At 36.4% G+C, this 26,492-nt stretch overlaps 1 protein-coding gene across 2 annotated transcripts in view; it reads right to left on the bottom strand.

Moving 5' to 3' along the window:
- Positions 1-26,492, bottom strand: part of CADM2 (cell adhesion molecule 2) — a 666,801-nt gene that overhangs the window by 112,546 nt on the left and 527,763 nt on the right. For both annotated transcript variants that reach the window (XM_085323011.1, XM_085323012.1), the window contains exons 3-5: positions 16,061-16,213; positions 13,455-13,592; positions 7,665-7,835 (exon numbers count right to left, since the gene is read on the bottom strand). In XM_085323011.1, the coding sequence (XP_085179137.1) occupies positions 7,665-7,835; positions 13,455-13,592; positions 16,061-16,213 (462 nt within the window). The remainder of the gene's footprint in view (positions 1-7,664; positions 7,836-13,454; positions 13,593-16,060; positions 16,214-26,492) is intronic.

Here is a 26,492-nt window from a genome sequence, read left to right as displayed (position 1 = left end):
ACAATTCTGAACTGGCTTCTGCTTAGGAAGAGGATTGGTAAGAGAGGCGAGTATGATAATGACTTAGTTGCTTCTAAAGAGCTTAGGATCCAGCTATCTCTAGATAGGAGCTTGGTTCTTCACAAACAGGACAGAGAAATCATAAATTTGTTTAGTTCTCAGAGCTGATTCTAAGAACTCTCAAGAATAAAGCACTGAAGCCCATGAAAACATTAGGGATTTATCAGTTTGGGGACAAAAAAAACCCTCTGTTTCCTCAAGGAAAGTTTCAAAACCATGTTCTCAGTCCATTTGTCACAAACAGTACGCAACAGGATGGGCCATAACGTGCTGCTGTGTCTGTGTCATCACATTACTCCTAAAAGAAAGCATACCATGGGTATGCCTATGAAGGCATTAGCTGCCTTCCGCTAGTTCCATAGGTCTCTGAGGTGTCAGAATTCCCAAACATTACTCTAAGATAACACAGCGATAGAAAGAGATCGAATTGTAATAATTTGGAATACAGAACTGCTAAGCCCCAGATATGCAAATCTCAAGGATTTTTTTTCTTTTACAGCCCTAGACAATCATGACTTTGAAAAATTCAGGTATTTTCACTGCATCAGCAGCTACAGGAGAATTGTTTATTTAACTTTATCAGCTATATATATATCGTTAAACACATCTTCTCTGATGGCAAAGCCAAAACAAGAAGTTCCAATTCTTACCACCATTACCATCACCAGACTGCCTGAATATACACTCTACCTTTATTTATTTGAGTTGGTTCAATATTTTGGAGGCCTATCTGTTAAAAACTAGGTAATAAAAAAGGAAGGCTGTCATACCTCATTACCCTACTTAGTTATCCATTTCCTGACTCTGGGAATGCATCTCTTTCCAAACTGTCCATATCAAGACCAAGGTAGTGTGAAATCATGCACATATTTCCAGATTTTACTTTAAGTCTGTGTGTCTATGAGGGTGGCACATAGCATGACGGAGAGAGAGTCATGAGCAAAGAGAATGACACCACTGTTGACTGAGCTGATGCCCCCCAAAAAARAAAAAAAAAAAAAGAAAATAAAAACAGGATTAATGAAGCAAATTTCTTTTAACTCTCCTATGTTCTTTCCTTCCCGAGAACATGTTCTCTGCTTAGACAGTAAAAATCACTTTTAGAAAGAGAACTGCGTCCCTGCTCCTACATGGGTACTGCCTAAGCCCTGGGATTTCTGGGAGCCATACCTCACATAAAAATGAAGCTCTTGAGGCCAAGAAGAAAGGAGATAACTCATGCACTTTTAGTGCAAGACCAAAAAAATTTTCTAGGCACAAATTGGTCTAGGAGAAAAATCAGTGAAGTCAGTAAAAATAAAGCAGTAAAAGAGAATTCACGTCTTAGAGCTTAGTTGAATAGTTGCAAAAAAACCCCAAGAAAGTCTGCCTCAGCCACACAGTTAAAAGAAAATGGAAGTGAGATGTGTATTCTATGCATTTATAGTACAAAAGGACCATATGTAGCTGACAGGAAGAGTGCTTTCCCTCAGACTTTATTACTGCTAAAAGACGCTCAATTGTGTGTGCTTTTGGGTGTGCACACACTTGCCCCTTCTGACCCACAAAAGACAACAAATCTGTGGCTGAGATAATCGCCTATGATGTTTAAAATGTAACTAATTTATTAGAATGAAACAGAAGACTTAAAGAAACCGTATTTTTTCTATAGATATTATCCCGATGTGGAATTTTAAGTATTTTACTACATAAACAAATCTCGTAACGATCAACTGTGCATGACCACTTTCTTCCTCTTTTTTCATATAATTGCTTTTTTAAACAGGTGCCTTATTTCTGTTGGGAATGTAAAATTGTACAAAATTAGTAGAGTCTGTATATTTACAAAACACATGACACCAGGCAAGTAAAAATAATGGGCCAAACTCTGTGAGCATCAGCTAATGTAGCTTCTTTAGAAAAAGTTCCTCAGCTTTACACCAGCAGAAATTCTATACCTAACCCATTGTCAGAAAGACAGCTGCTTCTTAATACATCAGTAATCACAGCAGTTGTATATGCTGTACACACACATACACCAACACACGCTTTCCTAGATGGCTGCACAAGTGCATTGCTGATTTACTTATCCATACTCTGCATTTCAGCTTGTTGCTTACTTAGTTCAAAATCAATACACGCATTTCTCAAATAGCCAACAATCTCCTGGAATAACTTTAAAGTGAATTTCAGACATTCATTGCAAATGAATCTAGTAACAACCACAAATGAAGAAATCGCCTATTATGTAAACACTGTTGGAAGAGCCTCTGTGAGTGAGTTAGCTGATGGCTGTAGACTTGTCAGATTGACAATTCACTGCACATCTGTGTCTGGCAATATAGAATTTACTCAAAATTGCCTCTCCAGACACTTCTTTACATAACACACATTTAACTTATTAGTGCTGTCATCTGGGGGCATGGTCAGCTTTTGAAGAAACTTTCAGTGTGTCCATTAGCACAGATCACATCGCAGCTGCCATTTTAGAGTCATGATGATTAGGTTTGAAGCTCAAACGATATGATTTCATTTTAGAGCTTCAGAGGCAGCCTCTAGGGCAGACTTACACAATTTTTAACTGAAGTCTGCTGGGTAATTTTATTGAAGTCTGAGAACTTTTACTGAGTTAAGGTAATTACCACTGGCTAATTTTACAGCACTCTTGTTCAGTAGGAAGCAACATGTTGGCCCCTGCTCAGATGAAACCTGCAGGAAAGTGGAGCAGCTGCTTCCAAGACACACATCACTGATCTGGGACATTGAGGAGGAATAAGCAGAATTCAGTCACTGCCTGGATCTGGACCAGAAGTTGTACTTGCCTTCAAATGTTTCTTCAGGAGAGCACACGAGGACTTCACAGAATCACAGAATCTGTAAGGTTGGAAGGGACCTCTGGAGATCATCTAGTCCAACCCTCCCTGCTCAAGCATGGTCACCTAGAGCATGTTAGACAGGGTTGTATCCAGGCCAGTCTTGAAGATCTCCAGAGAAGGAGACTCCATAGCCTCTCTGGGCAACCTGGTCCAGTGCTCTGTCACTCACACAGTGAAGAAATTCTCCCTCACTTTCAGGTGGAACTTCCTGTGGTTCAGTTTCTGCCCATGGCCTCTTGTCCTGTCACGTGGGACAACTGAAAAGAGTTTATCCCTGTCCCCTTGACACTCTCCCTTTAGGTACTTATACACATTGATAAGATCCCCCTAAAGTAAGTACTGTGACTTACAGTACACAATCCCATAAATATTTTACTGAGACGCTTTCAAACTTGAACTTCTGCACTGTGATTCCTTAATACAAGAATAAAAAAAATGCACCCTTATTTTAGTTTGAACATAGAACTAAACAGTGAAGCCAAACATTCCTTTGAGATTTATATTTATCACTTACAAGCAGTACTTCCTAATAATCAGTAGCAGCTAGGCTGACAAGCAAACTTCAGAGCAAAGCCATGGGGGATATGAATCTATTTTAGGTTTACTGTTGACAGTAAGGGGCAGTGGAAAAATAAACTCAGCAAGCAGTGGCATGCCACCACAAACCTCTGCTGGCCAAGCGTAAACTAAATTACAGCCAAACCTTTCAGCATAACAGAAACAACTGGGCAATTGGGCTGCCCTACAGTGCACAGACCATGACAAATAGATGAATCAGGCTAAGCATGAGTGAGACATAACATAAATTAGTGATAAAGAAAGCTCAAAAGACTGGAGGAGCTAATTATCCCATAATATAGAGTAGAGTAACATACTTACTCACAATAGCATCCATATTATTTTAAGATCTGAAGTCTGAAAAACTAATCAGGGAAACTCTGTAATAACTAACTGGCATACTTTCCCAATATTTCAAGAACTGATCATGGTCTCCCTCAAGATATCCTTCTTTTGGTCAAACTCTAAGTTATGTAGGCAATCTCCAGTTCTAGAACCAACCAATCAAGCAAAAAGAAAAGAACAGCAGAAGGGCTCAGAAATTATTCTTATTATATATATATGTATATTAGAAGAAAACTAAAAACTTTTTATCTTGAAGGTTTTGTTCTCAGCTTCATACGATGTACTTTAATACTACTGGTGCAAACTGATTTGATTGTTCTGTCTCACCAATAAAATGTAAGATTTGTGAGAGAGGAAGAAAAAAGAATAAAATACACTCCGTATTGATATCACTGCTATATAACAAAATTGGTTTGAGTTTTCAGAAGTTTACTTTCTATTAAAACCAATGATAAAAATCAGCTGTGTGGAGTTGTAGACATCTCTACATCCCTCCGTGGACTCATTACAAATATCCATTTTATATAGTCCCATCAGCTAGGACAGATGTAATTTTATTCTATCATTCACTAGACAGAAGTAAAATCCTTCATTCCTCTTGTTCTGCTTTTTGCCTTTTTGTTTACTTATTGTCCACTCGATACAGATACAATCCTGTGACTACTGCCGTCCTGTTGGCTTTCTTCTTCTTTGCTTTTTTGTTTTCATGAAGCTACATCTGTTTTGTCTACTGTCAGTAGGACTAATGTTAGAAAACAGATTTTTTGCTTTCAAGACTATGGACTGAAACCAAACTATGAAGTGAAACCAACTATGGAGTGAAACCAAACAGGACAGTAATGGCTAGATGACTTATTATTGTCCTTTATTTCTAACAGGGGCTAGAAAGATGCACTGGTTGATGCACTGGTAATTCATAAGGACCATCCATGCACCATGGATTTAAATTTTTGGAAGGTGTTTAAAATCAAAGCACTTCCAGTGGGTAATGCCAAATCCATTACATTTCTTCCCTGTCAAGCTGAAGTCCATCTGTACTGTTCTGTTTCACCAGTCTGAGGTACTTGTTTATTGTTCTATTCACAGCGCTCTCTGCATTCTCGAAATACCCCTGGGGCAATGCCACGCTGCTTGGCTGCAATTTCTGTGGAGATGCCTTCCAGAATGTACAGGACATCAAACTAAAAAATGTTCATGACATCTCTCATGATGTCCCATAATTCATTTGTGTTTCACCAGTACCATTTTCAAACTGCTCTCTGCTGGCATTGAGGATATATTGGGTCAGCCCACACTGGGTCCTGCATGTGTATGATTCTCATTAATACAAATAGGATGTATCTTGTATGTTTGTATGGGTTGATGGACAGCAGTGAGCAGCCTCCATTAACTGCAGCAATACCAGCTACTGTGGTGAGTAACACTAGGAGGCAGAAGAGCAGAATAAAATCAAGGAGCTCAGCTCCAGTGCAGTGCACTCCATTCAGCATCTTTGGGATTGCTCCAGTAAATCACACTTCCACTTTCTTTTCTTCCACACTCTCTGCTGAGCCATGCTGAGCCATGTCTTTAGATCACTGATTTTTTTTTTCTGGGCCAGAATAAGGCTGCTGAGTATGTTGACCAGGGAGTTGCATGTGGTAAGGAAAAGCACCCAGTAATAGTTCTGTTCTCAGTCTCCTTGTCACCACTAATAAATATTGTTTTCTCTAAAGTTTTAAATGGTATACCCACCCTCTCTTCTAAACCTGTGCTTATTTTGGCACATTTCTCACTTATCTTTCCCTGTATAATGACTGTATACTATGGCTGGAGAGTATTAAATTGATTGGTGGAAAATTAATGGACCAAGCAGAAAGCATAGAGAGTCATTTTACTTGTGTACTGTGGCTTTGATAAGTTGGCTGCCTGAGGGAGCAGCAACAAGAAGCATATTAGTAATTGTAAGTGCTATGTGCAGGCTGTCTTTATTAGAGAACTTCAGTGAATCCATAGAAGAGAGAGAAAGGTCTTATTCAAAAGTAAAGCAACAGGCAAAGAGGAAAATACACGCTGCTGCTATTTAGCAAGGTAGTGTCTTGCTATCTAGAGTACAAAAGGGAAGGAAAGTATGAATATTCAAGATAAAAGCAGGACTGATTTGTATGGTTATCATAAGACCAAGAAACCTTTCCATTGCTTCTCATATATGAAGCTTCTTGAATTACACTACATTGCAACCACTGTAACTCAGTTTAAATTTTCTATAGCTCTCCTGTTTCTGTATCTACTCATTCTCCAACCTGGTTTATCTCCCGTGCTGCCAATATCTTGAGCAGGGCACTGGAGGAATAGCAAGCAAATTGGAAATGAAGGTATGGGCCAGCTCAGTGGCTGATGGCTGTGGGATTTGAGAATTCAAGGAAATAAAACTGCTAAAGATTCATGTCTCTAGTACAGATGGCATTTGAATATGTTCGAGGATTTGATAACTAAGTTGGTGGAAAAAGGCTTTGCTCTCACATAGTAAAATGAAAGGCAGAATATATCTGAAAAGTTATTTTCAATATACATTTCTTACAGATAGTAATCCATATCCTCCTCATTTTCAGACTTTTGCAGATGACTTCTAGCAATGCCTATCTGCTTCTATGCACGCAGTGCTGTTGTCATCACTGCATTTTACATATACTACAAGTCTTAGCTGCTTATAGAAAAGTCCTATGTTTAGAAGCAAGTTTTACATGCCATCAATCCTTGACATGCTATCTTGGGAACTAGCGGCAGTTACTGGAAGCTTGTCTGTTTTATGGACCCTGCTCCAATGCAGTAATGGCATCACTAGCATAAAAACAGATTATTACAAACAGATCTACGAAAGGTCTCTTTCCTTCACTTGTTCTGATGATATTTTGCAGATGCTTGTTTTCCCCAGCTGGCAATCAAGCATAGGTGTTTTGCCAAAGTCCAAATTTGTACTTTTGTACAGTGAAGAAAGGTGGTTATAATGCAAGTGAATATGAAAATGTCATCAGATGTTGAAAAGGTGTTCTCCTGAGTGCCTCAGACTTTGTAAGTGAAGAAGTGACTCAAAGGACAGCGTGCCTTTGGAGTAGGGCACACAGATACACTGGTAGGCTTGTCCAACTGTGAAACAACGTACTGTAGAAATGTAGTAATTAGAGAACTAACAGAAACTGAATACTTAGGAATACAGGTAAAAACATGATGTGAACAAACTTACTGTGGAATGATTTTACTTCTTGTCTATTTTATAAGAATTCTGGAAATCTCAAGTTACCAAAAAATTCTATTTGAAAGAGTAAGTCATTATACAGAGGCAGAAAACAACTGAAGTTTATCCAGAGTACCATCCTGTACACAAGTCCTGAAAACAAATTCTAAAAGCCTTTTTCATACAGACTCCTGTTTTTAGAGCATTACACAGAGTTTCATTAGCAGGACGCAAAGTTAGTAATGCAGTCTGCTTCAAACTTCACTTCTTCATAACTTTGTTCTAGGTTTCTAGGAAATTTTTAACAAAATTGTTAAAAACTACTATGAGCTTGATTTTAAAGATCTCTTTGAGATTGCTATAAAAAAGAACAAAAAGCACAAATGTGCTTCCTATCATTTCCCAAAGCTAACCAGGAACTCAGTCCACTAGTCTTTTCACGGGTAAAGTTCTCATTAACTATTTTAGAGTTACTTCTGTAAAAACAATACAGAAATGCTTAAAGGAGGAGGTTACCTACACTCACTGTACCAGAGGGTTTTGTTTCTTCTTAACAATTTTCCCACAACAGAATTTTTCTCAGAGGCAAAACAAAACTACAAAAACAAGCATACATAACGTGCATTACTTACAGTGTATTTCTAGAACCTGCATTGCTATCTGAGGTGTAGAGTTTAGGGACTCATGGTCTACTCTGCAACTTACAACTGCACCATCGTCACTGCGATCTGCTAGGAAATCCAGTGTGCTGCTGACTGTGAATGTTTTACGATTTGCATCTTCTTCTTTTAAATATTTAACATCTGAAAGAAAAATAAACAAACAAATTTCCAATATTTTTAGGAAAAATAATCCAGCACCAGAGCTACATTATCTACCAAACTTGTTTGAAAAAAGTCTTTCTTATCTCTATATTGATCTCTTTAAAACAACAGATATTATACTACAGTTATTCCACAACTTGCTCCTGCTGTCAGAGTGGGAGATATATACAGAAAATTTCAAAATTGGCTAAATAATATTGCAATCAGAGGGAAATTCCTTTCATGATTCTCTCTCATACGTTCAGGTCTCAGTTTAACATAACTTCCTCTGTATTTCATTAGAAACATGTGGTCTCCTCCCACCCTCACTCCCCTTAAATATTCACAGTGTCACTAAATGTTAAATTTTCTAAGCCCATGCTTATAATCTTTCATAGTAAGGCAATATATGAACATCACTGAAGCCAGGTGAACCAAAGCTGCATGTAATCACATTAACCCTGTGCTTATTTAACTTATTGCTTATTCTTCTTTGGCTAGAATTATGTTAACTTGTGAATGAAACTAACCCAAAGTACAGCTTATCAGTGGTGACAAACAACTGGAAATAGTCATCATGTCATAATAGTTAATGTAATCTACAGAAAAATCCCAACCACAATGGAAGTAAAATTATTCAAAAGGTATCTTTCATACTATGCTAAACTGGCCTACTGTTTTTGTGTAAATCCAGTTAGGTTTTATCCCAGGTGCTATAGTGCAGGGTGTCTACAGGTTCAGAGACTGTATGCTCAAAAAGTACTCAACTCTGCTCAAGGTAAGGTTCAAATTCAGAAAATCCCACTGTAGGGAACATAAGTGACGTCAGAACTGAAGAGCCAAAAGACACGACATTTATTTTAAGAAGTTATTATGTATTAATTCTAATATTAGATCTCCTAACATTTATTTCAGAATTGTTTTACTTGGTTCCCAACTACTTTTATATTTTCATATTAACCACTGATTTTTGTTTATTTCAGCAAAACAGTAAGCTGGATATATTGATTAGTTACAATGATAGCTTTAAAAGATTTATATATAGATATATGAACATACATATTAAATTCCACTGAGATCGCATATATCCTGTGTGTCCTAATAAAAGGAAAAGAAAATGTGAGAGATTTCAGTTTTACAAATTACACTAAATCCCATTAGAGGAGATGACCTAAATAAAATTTGTATGAAATATCAACTTTAGAAAGCAAATTTTAAATGGTTTAAGCTACTTCCTTTTAAATTAAAAGCATCTCTGAAATCAGAAAGATAGTCTTTTTCGTTGTCTCCAGATAGATGAAGAGGCCACATAGTTATACAATTTCAATTCTTCCCTAAGAAATAATAATTTCCTGTACATAACCAATTTTCAGCTTGTTGATTACTAAGCTTTAAGGAGATTTCAATTTCTGCCAAGGGGACTATTAAGATTTAGGGATCAAAAGGTGAGATAAATTTTAACCAGGACTAAAGCAAAGTTGTTACAATCAAAGAGAAAACATCTTTTGCTAATATTTAAAGCAAATACAGGAGATTTCTTCCCAGAAGTTAGGATCTCATGTTTAATAATAACCACCTATACAGACAGCCTTCCAGTCATAAGTATAGCACCCACCCCAGTGCTTACTAACTTCAAGTGAAAGACAGACAGCTCCTGAAAATATCAACAAATTTAATCTCAGTGACAGTTAATCCTTTAGAAAAACAAAATCAATTATTTGATTTCCTAAATAGATAATTTAAAGCTTTCCTCTAGACTTGTTTTTTGGGAGAGCTAACTCCTTAACTACCTCCGTAAAAAACCATAGTGATATTATTCTATAAACTCTCAAAATCCTCATCAACAGAAATATTTAGGTTGACCACTCTGACAGCTGTGTTTTCTTGGATGTGTCTTCATAGCAAAACGAAGATGTGATTGTAATATATGCTAACTTAATGTAAGCCCATCTGGTTATGAGTAGCAGTAAAGATGAGGTAGTGTGCGTATTACCAAATGCTAGCATTCAGAATACTAACTTAGAGTTTTTACAGAATTTGTAAATATGTCTATTTCAGCCCTCTTTTTTTTTCATTTATTCCCCTGCTACTCCTCTCTCTCTTAAATAATTAACCTTAAAAACACAAAAACAAACAAACAAACAAACAAAAAAAAACAAAACAAAAAAAAAAAACAAAAGAAAGAAAAGAAAAAATACCCATTACAGAGGAATTTTCTCTGGAACTCACTGCAATCAGACAAATAGGGGATTGTCTAGATAGAAAGGAGCTTTGCAGTAGAGGTGTCCTGAGGACAGGTAGAACATAAGTCAACGGTGTGTCTTTATGCGGCTGAAAGCTAAAAAATGACTGGCCTGCATTAATAACAGCATAGCCAGCAAGCCAAGGGAAGGGGTTATTCTGCTCTATTCACCACTTATGTGGCTGCACCTAGAGTGCTCCATGCCCAGTTCTGGGTTCTCCAGTACAAAAGAAAGACACTGGAAAAATGGAGTAGGTTCAGCAGAGGGCCACCAAGGTGGTCAGTGTCTGGAGCACACAACATACAAGGACAGCCTAAAGACAGCTGGGCTTGTTCAATCTGAGCAAGAGAAGATTAGAAAGGGATCAAACTACTGTCTGCAAGTACATGGCCATAGAGAAGAAAAAGCCAGACTCTTCTTGGCAAAAGATGAGAGGCAACGGATAAAAGTTACACCAAGGTCAATTTCAACCATGCATGAGATATGTACACATAATGAAAACACTTCACAATAAGAGCTTTCAACTACCGTTTTTCAAAACTGAACTGGACAAAGTCTTTAGCAACCTGATCTAACCTTGAACAGAGGTTGGACCAGATGATCTTTATGGGCCCCTTCCAACTTATAGTACTCCATGATTTTGTCAGAAAAATGTAGATTCAAAAATTGGGGGGCTGAATGATACTAGTTTGAGTTAAGTTAGTTATGACAAGGAAAAAAAAATAGAAACTAAACATCTATCATTTATTTTGCATTGTCAGCCACTCAGTGCATACCTGTAACAGTTCATATGCACAACATATATATATAGAAACATTAATCTTTTTAAAAGTTACTTTTCCTGCTTTTATAAGGCAAATATGATTTTAGATTACCTTTTAAATCAAGTTCTGCCACGAAATGGCTTTGTTCTCTAAGATGTTTCATTCTCCTTTTAGGTGTTTATGCAGAGAAAATGTTCAATGCCTCTCTGAATGCTCTGCATACACTAAAAATGCATAAATTCACTTAAAATACCTTAATCTTTTATTACAAAATCAACTGATACTACCTTAGTTATTTCTGAGGCCCAATTTTGCTAGTAAGAAAAAAAATAAGATCCATTTAAAAATATTTCTGAAACCTAAAAAAAAAATTATATAATATTGAAGTAGCATGTAACAATCTTTACGGCAAGACCGGACTTTTTTGTATAAAAATTATGTATTTAGCTTCTCCCATATTTGTACTCTTCATAATTTCCTTTAAGAAATGTCACCAAACTAGAGCAGTTGACCAGAGTGTTCAACTGCAGATAAATTTGTTAATATGGTGCCTATATAAGAGACAGAACATTAGAGTAAAAGGTACAGTATTCAGTACTTCACATTTAGAGTCTCTTATTAACACTTCCTCTATCAAATAGTATTCTTTTTTTCCAGATAAGGATTCTTTTTTTGTTTAATAGCAATGGAGCTATAATTTTAGAATGGCTTTTTTCCCCTTTGGTGCAACTCTGAACTCAATAGATCATTTATATTCTTTTGCACCATGTATAATATACTGTAACACAATTGGATTTACTGGTGCTAGACAGACGAACTCCTAACCTTTAATGTCAGCTGCATTAGCATATAATTTCATATCTATTTTCTCAGATTTATCATTTCACCTTTTCCAGTTCACAAGCTAATGTAACTTCTGCTGATGCCACTGCAAACTGGTTAGGTTATTTTATTTCTAACCTTTGTGAAAATGGCAATGTGCTCTTCAGAAGACCTAGAAAACTAACCTGAAATGAATGTGTTCAGTGCTCTCCCCTCATTTCTATTTTACTCTTTCACTGCTCTCGTTCACACATCTTTTTTGTCTCCCCCCCCACACACACACACTTTCTTTTAAAACATCTCTTTAGGAAATGTTGAGAACAGCATGTTAGTTAAAGACCCAGATCACCAAATTGCCTACTTAGCTTCAATTACATGTCAGCTGAAAGAAAAGGTAGAGTTATTACACTAGAATGTAAGATAAAATCTTTTTTTTTTCTTAAAAAGAAAAGATCTTTTGAGATGTGTTCCTTGTTGCTATGCATGCTACATCAGGGGTTCTCTTAAAGTAATAACAGTACTTACAGTTATTTTCAATCTTTGCATTTCTTTAACAAATTCATCCTGTCATCTATTCTGTATGACAGGATCTCTGGAATGCTGTACCATATGTGTTAGCTGTGCTGTTAAATTCTTCTTTTTAATTATGTTTGACAAGGTGCAACTTTTCTTTCAGTGATTTCCTCAGACTTCCCAATGGCTGGAAAGAATGGCTCTGTTTCCCTATCTCCTATCCTTGTTACAAAAGTTCAAACACATTTCAGATGATTTGAGCCTAAAATACCTGCACGTCTCCAGTAACACTTTTCTGAATTAAGAGACAAAGTAGATATTTTTTAAAATTGTTTTCTAAATAATTACATAGAAAAGTTGGATTTCCAGTAATTTACTGGTATGCTCATGTAGCAGAATGAATAGAGGTGACATGAACAAACACAAATACCTTACTTGTTTTATTCATATATGCTCTAACAGGCACCTCAGTTGGTTGTAGTAGATGTGATTAAGCCTTCCCTTACAGGAAAGCTATCCTTATTCACTCCCCCAAAAGGATTTTCAACTATCCTACGCTTTATGAGAATGTGGACTAGAAAAGTTAGTTTTAAATCCAGAACATGCACAGTGAAAAAGAGAACAGAAAAGAAATACCAAGCTTTTATATGCAACTGTTGCCTAATTCACTGCATCTGCAAAGCAAAGTCCTTGCTTTCAGCTCCCAGCAGATCCTCAGCATCCTTCCCTCAGCTGCAGGCTGCCTGTTCCCAGCTGAGACTTCCTCTGTTGCTACAACCCGATTCTTCCTCACCTGAGCAGGTTCAGTAGCTCCCCTATGGGAAGTGCAATCTCCCGTGTCTTCCAGATGGTTCTACCTCACCCAGTCACTCTACTTAGAGGAGCGTAACATAAAATTGGCACTTGATCAAATAAGACACATGTCATAGCGCGTGGGCAAAAAGGAAAAAAAAAGGAAAATATCTTGGGTGAGTGGTATGACTGTGACAATAGCAATTCCATAAAATGTTTCTCTATGAGGTATCACAGTTGAATTTAATACACTGGAAAAAGTTCAGAGCAATTCAAAATATGTTTTATAAGCTTGAATTTAAAAAAATGATAGTTATATGGCCACTACAGCAATTTACAATGAATTCCTTAGGTATGTACTGTCTTTGACTCAGTAACATTTATCTATTAACCACAGTTTTTACAAAAATATATGAAAAATGTAATTCTAAATAAGGCATAGTTTTGACAATTGGACCGTATTATGTGGAAGTCCTTTTAAATACCTTTAACTTCTTTGTCGTTCTTGAACCATCTGATATCAGCTGCTGGTTTACTACCAGAGGTCTTGCATGTTAGCTGCATCCTCTCTCCCTCCATAACTGGTGAAGTAAATCCAGTAATTTGTGGTTTCTCAGGAACACCTAACAAGCAAACAAGTAAAATGTCTCCGATATTGCCAAACTGATACAATAATTTCTTCATATACTCCAAATTCTGGAAATAGAATAATTAGTTTCCTATCTTTTATCAAAATTCAGTATCACTGAATCCTGTTTCCTATTATAAATGTAATTGTCAACCTGGACTGTCACAGATTCTAAAGAATTTAAGAGAACAGATACGATCTAATTTTCTTAAGCAAAAAAAATTATTTTGTACTTTAAGACTTTATCTTCTTTCTTATATTCTGTATATTCTACATTCAGGTCCAATCTTACTATTACTACATTTAAACTGGTCTGTACAGTAAGCAGGATGACAAAGTATATTATAAGTACAATTATGAAAATAAAACAAAGCTGATAACAAAGCAATTAACTAATCTAAGTTCAGAAGCAATGATCAAGCATGAATTGTGAAGATTCTAACACAAAAATCTGGGAGAAAAGGGAAGATGAAAAGAAATACAGGAGTTTCTTTTCAGAAAACACGTAATGAAATAACCAGCAACTATCACATCATCCATTGACACCAGAGAATTCCTTAGCTTTTATAGTGCGTTTTGGAAGAGGTCTTAGGATCACAAAATACCATATGCACAATATTACATTTGGAAAGGCTTGTTTTTCAGTGAACCATGAAAGATTTTAAGTAAGAAATTCTGAATAGAATTGGGAATATCACTGTATGTATAAAACCATTTGACTTTGGAGAACATAAGAATAACTTATTTTAAGATGATTCTGATGACTGTAATTTTAAAAGCTCTGAGAATGTCATTAAGGTCAGAACTTGCATCTGAAATGCCTTGATGCATTCATATTTGTAGCTAGATAAAGGAATCAGTCAAAGTAATTGATCCTGTGCCCTGTATTTCACAATTTGGTTTGTTTACATCTCTTTTCCAAAATGACAAATTATGTACATAAAACCTGAGCAGCAGTACCTATCACAGAGTACATTTCTGTAATAAATCTACTCCTCTCTTTCAGGATATAAAATAGCATCTACTACAATACCTTGACACTCAAATCTTCTAATCTGTATCACAGGAGCCAAAGAAAAGATCATTAGTGCATAAATAGTTTATGTGATTAGAAAGATATAATATGTTTCAAAGGAAAACATCCCATTCTCAGGTAGAGAGTGTTCCAAGACTTTAAAGTGTTACACTGAAATAGAAAATTAAAAATACAAAATGAAAGACAGAGGCTTCTTAAACCTTGTAGTTTGCTTTCTTGGAAGGAAAATCATCCATGTTGGGAAAAGTTCATTTAAAAAGCAAAAACAAAGGTAAAACTAAATGGACTGAAAAGGATCAAGTTACTTCATTAACAAAAATTGGCTAATGTTTTTTTTTTTCTGTCATTTTAACACCTTTCTATGTGATTCTGCCATTTAAAGGGTTGAGTCTACTCATCTATTGTTTAGATCATGAGATGAATCTCTACAGAAACAAACAAACAAAAAATATAATCTTAGTCAGTTGTTATTCCAGAATATTCTGCTTTGAGTGGATATATTTTGTCCTTAACGGCAAACTTGCGAAGATTTTTGTAAAACAGTCTCACAGGGACAGAGAGACATATTTCATATCTTATGCACAAAACCAATTCCCTGTCTGGATTAAGGTTAATATTACTGGCACAGAGAATATCTTACATTAGTCCTATTAATTCAACTGTCTACCTGTCTATAACAAAGGAAAATGAAAGAAAGAGTCAAGTTCAGGGACAAAAAAGGAGACACAAATAAAAATCTATCTCTAAAATCCTATAACCTGTTAGGTACACAGGTGCGTTCCAATGAACTATAGCAATTTCAGCTGATTGGACTGCTGATGTTCATAGAATCATATAAAGCTTTGAGCAGAAACTTTATTTCCTGGGCATCTCTACAAATCTATTGCTTTCTATGTGTATCTATAACCTTTGGGGAAAACAGCAGAGCATTTAGAGGATAAAGCATAAAAGCAGCAGCAAACCCAGTGAAAATATGCACTTTATAGATAGACAAAGAAAGCAGAATTAGCCAAGAAAATGCTCAGCTAAGGAAAAGCTATAAAGCTCTAAAGCCTTTTCGGATTTCATGCTTTCTAATTTTCTCCCCTTTGCCCTATACGGCACACAGTCAGGAGATGAACGTATGCACTTTCTTGCCCCTTCTGGCACTTGGGAAGTAGCGGCTCTGTCCGTTTTAAGGAGCACTCGTACTGTAGCCTTTGTGTGCTCTGCAGTTTGTTATCCTGCCACAGCACGAACAGTCAGAGGCGTGCTGCTCTTCAGCACAGCACTTGGGAAATAATAAACGACAGGGAAACAAGATTGGGTATTTACATGCATCTTCTGCTAAGCTTTAGAAAAGTTCATTCGTATCATAATTTGCCAAAGCTTGAGAAGTCTAAACACTTGCTTCTTTAACATTGGTATGCTCAGTCATTTATACTCACCAAGAACGGTAAGAAAAGCCTTGGAAGTTTTGACAGGCATAGTAAATAAAGAGCAGGTGTACTGCCCTTCATCCGACAGAGACACATCACTGACGCTGATACTCAGCTCATGCCATGACGCTCGAACCAGCTCAATTCTGTTGTCCCTCAGAGCTGCAAAACAAAAATTTGTTTGCCGTAAGGTACAGAAGAACACGTCAGCAAACCTTGGTAAGCTACAGAATAGGCTCTATGCACGCTCTCAAATACAGAGATATGGATACAGTTATCTTTAGGCATACTGTTTTGCTGTCTTTGTGGAATAACTTTCCAGATTTTAGCACGTTTCAGAATAGTGACCTAAATGGTATTTGAAGTAATGGAGTACAGTGGCATTAGTGTTTTGATTATGATTAAAAATCTCATCTGATATCAGAAAATCCTTTGTAACAAACTTTTGTTTGAATAAAACCTTTGAGGGAGTAAGAGCAGGGAGCTTACTTAAATTCAAAATGTCACTTTAGCTAGTATTATAAAAATCATAAATATTTTGAAACTTGTATTTAGCTTAATCAACATTTTCCATTTAAAAATAGCTGAAACATTCCCAAATATTCAATTTTTTGGAATTAAGCTGTTTCAGAAATCCACATGTATTAAGTCTTTCTGTAGCATAGAAATACTAGTCTCAGAAATAAGTAGGCACTGTAATTCTCCTAGGTGAACAATATAAAAGCCTCTTAACTCAGAAAGTTCTGCTATATACCTATAGATTCAAATCTTTCATCTGAAAGTATTTAAATCTTCATTGCAATGTTTTTTTACAGTAAGCCTTGGGAAGTCAAAGTAAAATGGGTCAATTACAATTGCTAGGAGATCTATGTTTTGATTTGCAAGACGATCCAAGATGCACAGTTCCTAATGCTGTTCTTGCTCACCTCTTCCAAAAGGCTCCAAAGGCTCTTAAATTTCAGTTTCATCTAACATTTATATCTGTCCAGTGATAAAGATGAAGCTTTACAGTGGTTCTTGCGCTACTAAATCTAGATGTTTCTACATTATTGCAAGGCTATCTCAGTGCTGTCAGTATAGGAAGATTTGAACCAAAATTAGCAGCTACAACAAAGATTCAGCAAAAATGTCACTTGAACTGAGTGTCTAACACTACTATTCAAGTTCCTTTACAATGACTTCAAGCTTAAATCATTGGTTATTTCAAGGCAGGTCAGCTAAAGCTTGACTTATTTTTTTCCAGAGCCTGATAACTTAGAGGTGACAGCTTAAGCAGACCTACATACTAGCATGCCGTAAGCTGCTTCAAGGCATATCAAAATGGTTGAGATTGTGGGTAATGCACAACTACCAAATACATCTGATATTCCTTCTAGCATCCTACCATAGCAAAAATAAACAATTATATAATACATTTCGCATGTGATTAATAATCAGTGATGGAACCTAATGTTCCAATAGGTGGAACATTAAAGTAAATAAGGGAACAAAACAGAGCCATAGACTGAAAAGCAACATACTATCAGTATGCTGATATAAGAACAAGGGAAAGTAAGCTAAAGAAAACAAACAGTACATCGAAGCAAGCTACTACCAAAACCAGATTGAAAACACAGATGATATCTTGCAGCTTTACTGGGCAAAAGTCTTCACAATAGAGAAGCTGTTGCTATCTTTGAGTAATTAGATGGAGACTTAGTATTTATTTCTCAGCATTTCAATTCTAGTCAGACATACACTGAGTAGATATAAGGCTGGTGGTTTATTTCCTATTACTGACCTCCAAAGAAAATTTTTATTTTCAGAATAACCCAGTGCTTCCAAATGGTTTGATTACCACACCTAGATATATAATTTGGAGAACAGTATAGGAAATTAAAAAAAAAAAAAAAAAAAAAACACAAGCACCTCATAATCTGAAAGTGGTGGTTTCTGCCTCCACTGAACTAGAAGTTATGTAAAATACAATGCAGTATATCATCTTACATAATATTGTATTTTTTTATAATTTTCAGTTGCCACTGCCTCGTGATTATTGGGTAAAGAGTGCTTCCAATAAAGATTTATGTAGCTGTTAAAATATTTTCCTACAGATGTGGCAATGTGCAGAATGTCATGCACTAAAAAGATCTCTAATATATTCTGCTAGAGCACAAACAGTCTACAGAGAATGCCAAGAGCAAAGCATTTCTATCCTACTAGTAAAGAAAAAGCAACTAGTGAAATATGAACCAACTGCATCACCTACATCCCTGCTGCTGCTTTCCCTTATTTCTTCCCCCCCTACATCTTTTTTTTTAACCTTTGTACAACATAAAAAGCCCCAGCTCAGTCAATTTTCTGAAAAATTCGTAAAAACAACCACTGATCAAGAGCTAAGATCTGACATACCAAGTTTCATCCTGGAGTGAATTTTTATTGAAAGCACAGGGAAAAAAAAAAAAAGTTTTATAATGGAAATATCAACATAGAGCCTTCGCAAACATGCTGCAAATAGCACCCACATAATACTCTTTTGCAGGAAATCTGTTTGTCAGGAGAATTTTATAAGCACTAGGTCTAAATGCAATTAATAATCTGTGCCTTCGATTGCAAAGATAAACTTCTGTTAGCTTTCCTGTCTACAGAGATTTGAGAGCAACCCATTAAAGAAACTCTAGTGTTATTCTGCAGACATGACTAGCACTTGCATAGGCTCTTGGTAGGATTTCATTTTCAAGCTTTATTCCTATCCTACCAAAGTAATAAACACCACTATTTATATAACATATATATATATATATATATATATATATATATATATATATATATATATATATATTTGGAAAACCATAAATTCCTGCTATAAAACTGAGAGTTGTAACGGATGTCAGAACTGTTTTTTCCCCTCCCATTTTCTGTGCTAGTTTTTACCTTTTGCTAGTTGGATCACAGAGGGCTGCCTGTCTAGTCCTGGCTCCTGAACTCTGGTTCAGCAGGATCCCTGCAGAAGAGGGCGAGTGCTCCCTCTGAGAGCCAACGAGTAACCTGCAGTACTGGAGAAGCCAAGAGTGCATCTAGCGAGCTGGCAGTCTCCAAGCGGAGGGGCTGACAGGAGCAGGGTCTTGCGGGTGGCAGACCATAACCTGCTGCCAAGCCTGGCTGCTGGAATAAAGAAGCCTGCAGAGCCTGAACAGCAGCCAGCTACTGAAAGATATCAGTTGGAAAGCAAAAGCTTGATGGAGAGGACATATTCCTCAAGGAGCTGGTGGAAAGGAAAGTTTGTTGACAATCTTCTGCACTCAATTCATCTAAGCAGATCTGAGTTCTACATGTTTAAAGAGCAATCTTGCCTCATTTATTACTTTATATTTAAAGCATATGAGCTTCAAAAGCATTTTGCAAGGTTTTTCTTTGTAGCGAGAGTTGTCCAAAACAGAGCATTTTTATACGGTTAAAGCCTACTCAAGGTTCTACTGTAGCAGTATAAATAAAGTATCATAAAATAAAATACAAAATGCTCTCTCTCATTTAATTAACATCTGAAAGCAGAAAGTAGAGCATTTAGAGGGGCAATCAGCATGAATGTGGAGTTCGGTACACACTATGGAATAGGCTTCTGATGTACTGAAATGTCCATGCATTGTTCAGTAGTTACTGCAGTGACTATTATTTAACAGGAAACACCAAACCTGCGTTTCAAGTGTGTCTCAAAATAAAATATAGCTACTGTATTGTACTCAAGTGACAGCATTTATTCCTCCACCTTTTAAAAAGGCTTTATCAAGAGCTGTATTAGTACTCCACATGTAGTTTCCGAATATTATTTATTATTGATATTGTGGTAGTGATATTGTGGTAGCCTACACATGTACAAAAAAGACAGTTTTGCCCCTCAAGAGTCTACATGCTCTGTCTTGTCTTAACTTGTATCATGTCCTAGCCTCATTCCTATCTCTGCCAGCTCTTGTAGGATCCTCCTCTGGAAGCTCGCCTCTTTCCCATGCCCCACTTTGCAGGAAGCCAACAGACCATTTAACCTCCTTAGGGCAATTTTTACCTACATTCCAGAATTCCAGAACCTTAACAGCTTGCACATCCGTGTTTTTACAGGCTACAGTGATATTAGAAAAATAAATGGTAAATAAGCAGAATTTGACACAGATATATTTAACTTCCATGAGATACTTCTATGTCAAGATAGTTAGAATCAATACCACCAACAGCCAGCTTGTCCTTGCTGGAATCTTAGATAGCAAGCACTTATAAAAAAATGTAAGATGCAATGGGAAATAGAATTGTATAGTAAGTTCCAGTACCTCCTTAGTACATTAGTTTTTTGTAACTCCCAGACACATATGATGCAGCTAATTTGCAAAGATATTAAATAATTATGCATAAAATACTTCTTCCTAAACACACACACTTCATTTATTTTACCTGTCATTCCTTCTTTTTTATACAAAAAAGATTCTTTCAGAATGTTTTCTGAGACAGCAGAAGTTCCTTACAAGAAACTATGATAATTTGCATATCTTAGGTTATTATGAGTAAAAGATAGTGTAGTGCATTTCAGCTTCATTAATTAGAAATTATTAAGACTAGCAAATATTGCAATAAACTGGTCTCTTTGTCTCCAGTCATATAAAACTATATTTTACTTTTTGCACCAAATAGTATAATGATCGTATGTAGTGAAACTTTGTGATAGGAATTAGATCAAAGATAGAAAAGAAAACTGGAAATTTGTATTATCTTGGAAAAAACACATTTCATACTGTGAGGAAAAGACACCTGGACTTTTTAGATACAGTAGCCACAGAGCAGTATCTGTAATCTTATTTCTCTAAAGAGACAACATCTTAGCAGTAGTTGGAATCAAATATTTGCATAATGGAGAAAAAACAAACAACAAAAAGCCAAATCCTCCAGAGTAATTTGCAGATGTTTTGACAATACTAACTTGACATCTGCTACAATCCTGGGATTCACTCAACAAAATTTCTTCCTTATGTTGGAGCTGTTCTCTTTATCATGGGAATAATGTAACTATTAGTTGGAACTGGAAAGATTTCTGATCTTGTACAGGTCATGCTGAAGTCCCAGAAATTAAATACTACAAAACTGAAATAAACTCTCTTATTTCTATATTCCAATTTTCCAAATGCAGTAATATCATCAAATCTGAAATAGATTTCAAGGAATTTATACTTCGTTCCCAGACATACTTGGGAAGCCTTTTGCTACATTCCTAATGAAGTTCTTATTACCAAAAGGCTTACAGAGATGATCCACAGAACTTGCTGGTAGTTCTGCATCAATATCTGTTAGATAAGTTACAGATCACTACCACCATCACTATCAAATAATAATAATAATAATAATAATGATGATGATGATAATGAGCAGATGGAAATAAACATTCAAACTATTACTGTTGGATCAGTGTGTGAGTGGTATAACTTGCCCAGCTTTCTCAGCCCTCATTCTTTCAAAACATTCCTCTTGAATTCCTTTAAAGAATTCATGTATTGATTTGACTGCTGCTGTATTAATAATCTGCCCATTTCTCAACTGATATGTACTTTTCTAGTGATTCTTTACCTATTGTGTAGGTAGTTGAATGATATCTGATCTCCTAGTATTTTAGAACTTCTGAATTATTTGTATGTGGAAGGAAAATCCCTTTTTTCCCCTTTCCATCTGTAGTCAAGCAATTTGATTATCCCCATACCAGGAGGGATACCAGGCAAGGATGGCACTGTGGGTATTTAGAAATAACATGTTTTCTATTCCTTTTTCTGCATGTGGTGAGGCCATTTTCCTCTCACATCGCAGATTAACTCCGATTGGTTTCTGTGAACTATCACTTTTGGTCTTATTACTAGCTGATCATGATTCCAACAGAGTCCAAAGGTCAGAAAGAGTGATGATCTCTTAATTAGCCTAGAGTCCTGACAGATTTCAGTACTGGGACAGAAACTTGAAATTGAGTCTGTTTTCAAAGCTAATGCTAATGCGTAGAGAAAAGCACTATGTAACACATTGGAAGTTCCTACATAACCTATCAGACTGTCTAACGTTTGCAGCAGTTAAGAGTCCTTTTAAAGGTGACATTATTTCTAAGTAAAGTGAGAGGAAACAGCAAAAACTGGAGATCACAATACTGTGGACAGGTCTTTGGCTGATTGGCTATGGAACAGTGTTCTGGCTAATTTGCAGACAAATGACGATTTTCCTCATTAAGAAAGTGATTAGTAACAAAGCTGAGTTAAAAGGACACCCCAAGCAGCATCTTTTAAAGTTTTGTGTTGCTCAGATGCTACCGGTACTTCAACATCACTGAATTTTTCAATTCATTCATGTAATCACTGAATAAATTCAGGGTACCACTGAATTTCTCAGAAGGTGCTAAGTATACAGTTTCTGAATGGAAGAACAACAACTCATAGCAATCTTGGGAGATTAGTTTTACAGTCATTCTAGGGCATTTCTATTTCTCTCTGAACCCTGCTAAAGTACTTGGTAATCAACAGGAAGGAACAACAGGTTCAATAGAAATACACCTCTCCTACTTCTAATCAGACGTTGGTCACCTTCCAGAGCAAGCAGCAATGACTCTTCTTTGTGCTCCGGCTTGCAATCTAACTAAGAAAAGACTAGATTGTTTGCAGTTGAGAAATGCTGCTGTGAATTGTTTTTGATTACCTTATTTAGAGAACAATGTTCAGCAGCAGGCTGCCTTCTCCTTTTTATAGTTTTTGGTTTTGTTGTGTGTTGGATAACGTATATGTCAAGGAGCATAGCAAACTCCTTTCATTAGAAGAGGTGTTGACAGTTCTGCTAACAGAAGTGTCTTGCCTGTGCCTGCTTACTTCCCTGAAAAGGCCAAAGAACTGGGGACCCAGAACCTGTCAGCACGACCTCATCTGTTATGTACCAGCGTAGGCTGTATTTAAAGAACAGTTTTACTCTCAGATGCTTATGAGAGAAATCCAAACAGTAAGGTAATTCCTCAGTGAAACAACAATTCTTAATTTCCTCTGATCTCGATGGAATGAGAACAGCTTAAGGTCTTGAAATCTTGAAAACATCTGCAAAGTATTGTTTTGCCAACTGTTGCCAACTGCCAGTAAAGAGCCAGGATGATTATATTTTAAACATTCATTAATGCAACAAGCTCAGTAAAACTTTCTTGTGTGCCAGATTTTCTGCACCGAGCGACACTGTCTCTCAAAACCTTCTTTCTGTATTTTCCTCAGTTTCCCCCTTTTTAGGGGCACTCAAGGCACAACATGCAAAAAAAAAAAGAGATAAGGAGCTTGCCTCCTAGGGTGGTTATATTCTATACCGGCTATTTTTGATATTAAAGAGACATTATCCTTATGTTCTGCCTGTCTTTCAGTGCATGAGTTCAACATGTGTTGTCTTATGAGGTCTGAGGACTGCCCTGCTTTTAAGTCAGAAACTTAAGTTTCAAGCCCTTTCAAAATACGTAGGTTTTGAATTATGAAGATGTTTATTGTTTTATCATATTGCAATAATGTTTAACTGTGCCTCCAAAAATAAAATAAAAATCACGCTAGTCAGGATGAAACATTGTCATGCAAGGTCTGCTCATCTGGTTCCTTCTGCAACAGGGAATTACAAGATTTTCTATTATACTAATGCAACTGGACATGAGCCAGAGCACAGTAGCCCTGAAAATCTTTAAAAATCATGCTTTGCAAACGTGCAGCTGGAGAAATTAAAATTGCAGAATGCTCTGGCAAGGTTAGCAATGGTCAGAATTAAAATAAATGAGATTCAACAGATAAATGTAATGGGTAGAGATGATGATCTTACATACCAAGTTGGAGACTGATATTTTGAAAGTAATAGTGCAGTAAGGAAGCCTGGAGGATTATAGAGGAAATCATTTACCTGTATGTTCAAATGCTGCACTACTACAAAAAGGTGAATCAGATTCTGGGTTCTACTTATACTAGCAATTACTGTAAAAGGAAAAAAAATGATACAGTATTCCAAAACTACATACATCAAACTGTGTTACATATTGTAAATATACAGATAGACAGGAGCAGGCTTTCAGTCAGGGAGGCAGTTTCTGAAAGTCTATTGATAGAATGCTTACCACATAAATAATACTACAAAAGTGAAAATAATATAACTGAGACCTATGGTAACAGTCCACATCTATCTAAGATAATCCTAATAGAAGTTATAAAAATAATTTCTTTTCTATAATTTTGCAGGATAATAGGGAAACACAAAATAATATATTTCTGGCTAAATAACTAATTTTAGGTGAGAAGTATTAGATAATGACAAACTGCAATTGAAGTACAAAGGGTAGATAAATACTAATCCTCTTGCAAACTAAAACAAAGATAAACAGATTTCCAAGTTTGTTTTTCTGTGAAGACCAGATCAGGCAATTTCTCATCACGCTCCTAATGTTGATATTAGTCATTAGGTCAACAATGCTTAAATGACTGCTGACCAAGGGAGAGTTAAGCTTGTTTAAGTATTGAAAACTATCTAGCCAAACAGCACAGAGCTCTACCAAGACAGACTACATATTTTAAAGAACATCAGTTACAGTATACTCACATTTTCTGCCCTTTTACAGTCACTGCCGGTGACCCTCATGCACTGGCTTTAGTCAGCTTTGGGTGCAAGGAATCCTAAAGGGTAGGGAACACAGAACAACTCTGCCAAATTTTACACATTTAGCACAGCTGGAAAATCCAATTTCTCCTCAAGTTTGGCCATATATCTATTTTCTGTATGTATCTGCAGCAGCTCGTGTCTTTAGGAGGCTGCAGAATTGAATCATACCTGAATTCTCCAGCCCTGTAAATGCTGAAATTACAGTTTTGCTCGCTCACTGACTGATATGCAAACTTAATAATCCTATCATACTGAAAACAAGTTTTTAGTCATATGAGAAAGCAATATTCAAGAGTCATATTTATGGTACTGCTTCAAACTTCTTGAAAAGACAATGTCAAATTTCTAAAGAACAGTAAAGCCCTGCTCAAATACATTCACTCACTAGAATTCGGAGAGAATTTCTCACTCCCTAATGAGAGTGAATACTCCCTAACTGTAAGAACAACTATAAGGTGCCCCAATATCATTCTGGACTTCTTGCTTTGATCATTCATGTAGATACATAAATTAACATCGACCTTCCTAAAGCAGATGGCTGCATTGGCTAGACATGCAGTACAAATATTCATTCTTCCTACATCTATATTAAGAAGTCAGGCTCCCAAAACTCCTGCTGCAGTCAGTGGAGCGAGATAGCTTCCTCCAGAGGCCAATTAAGAACAGGTCACTGCCTTGAAAATGTTACAAATCTTGAACAAAAACAAACACACAAATCAATGATTGATGATTGCATTTGGAATCAAGCTACTAAATGATTCCAACATCAATGTGGAGTCGAATACTAACATCTATGTCAATATTGAACACACTAGTGCTGTTAGTGACTATTCACAGATCTCACTACTGAGGGACCAAAGTATCAGGAGAGATCTGACTACAATTCCAGCAAGGATTTGCAGAAAGCTCTTTGGTGGTTTTAATACAGTTTTATGACAGTGCCCTTTGAAGTTTTATGATGTCTCTCATAAAGCCCAGCAGCAGGCAAACTCCCTATGAAACATATGTACACAGGTTCTTCATCTTTTGCAGGGATTTGTCTTAGTTTTCCAGAGGTTGGTATACTGTGAAGGAAACATTAGTGTGAAATAATGGCGATGGAAATAGATGATTACAGATCTGGAGCATCTCTCATAAAAGGAGAGGCTGAGAGAGTTGAGATTGTTTAGTCTGGAAAAGAGAAGGCTTGGGGGAATGTCACCCACATGTATAAATACCTGATGGAAGGGAGTAAAGAAGACTTAGCCAGACTATTTCCAGTGAAACAGTAAGAGCTAATCAGCACAAACTGAAATACAAGAAATTCAACTTAAACTTAAAAAAAACAAAAAACACCTTTTTTTACCATGAGTATGGTCAAACACTGAAACAAGTTGCCCAAGAAGTTGACCAAGAGGTTGTGGACTGTCCATCAATATGGATAATCAAAAACTGACCAGACATGGCCATGAGCAGCCTGCTCTAGCTGACTCTGCTCTGAGCAGGATCTGAAGGTTGGACTAGGTCTCAGGAGGTCCCTTCCCACCTAAATGACTCTGTGATTCTATGAACTTTCAAATGCTAATTTGGGGATCTTTGGTTTTTAGAGTGGCCAACCAGAATCTTAATCCAACTTCAAAAGAAAAATCTGACAGTACAACTTTCTACACCTCTAATCTTCTGAGCAACCTGCTCTAAGTAGACATACTTGGAGAAGAAGATTGGACTAGGTGACCTCCAGAGGCCCTTTCCAATGTGAATGGTTCTCTAATCTTGTCATTCTAGATCTTTTTTGTACAGAACCTGCATA

This window comes from Rhea americana, unplaced genomic scaffold (assembly GCF_003343005.1).
Source record: "Rhea americana isolate MKP2758 unplaced genomic scaffold, rheAme1 scaffold_81, whole genome shotgun sequence".
NCBI lineage: Eukaryota > Metazoa > Chordata > Aves > Rheiformes > Rheidae > Rhea > Rhea americana.
Note: the sequence above shows the minus strand (reverse complement) of the source record. Positions and strands in the feature narration are given on the sequence as shown.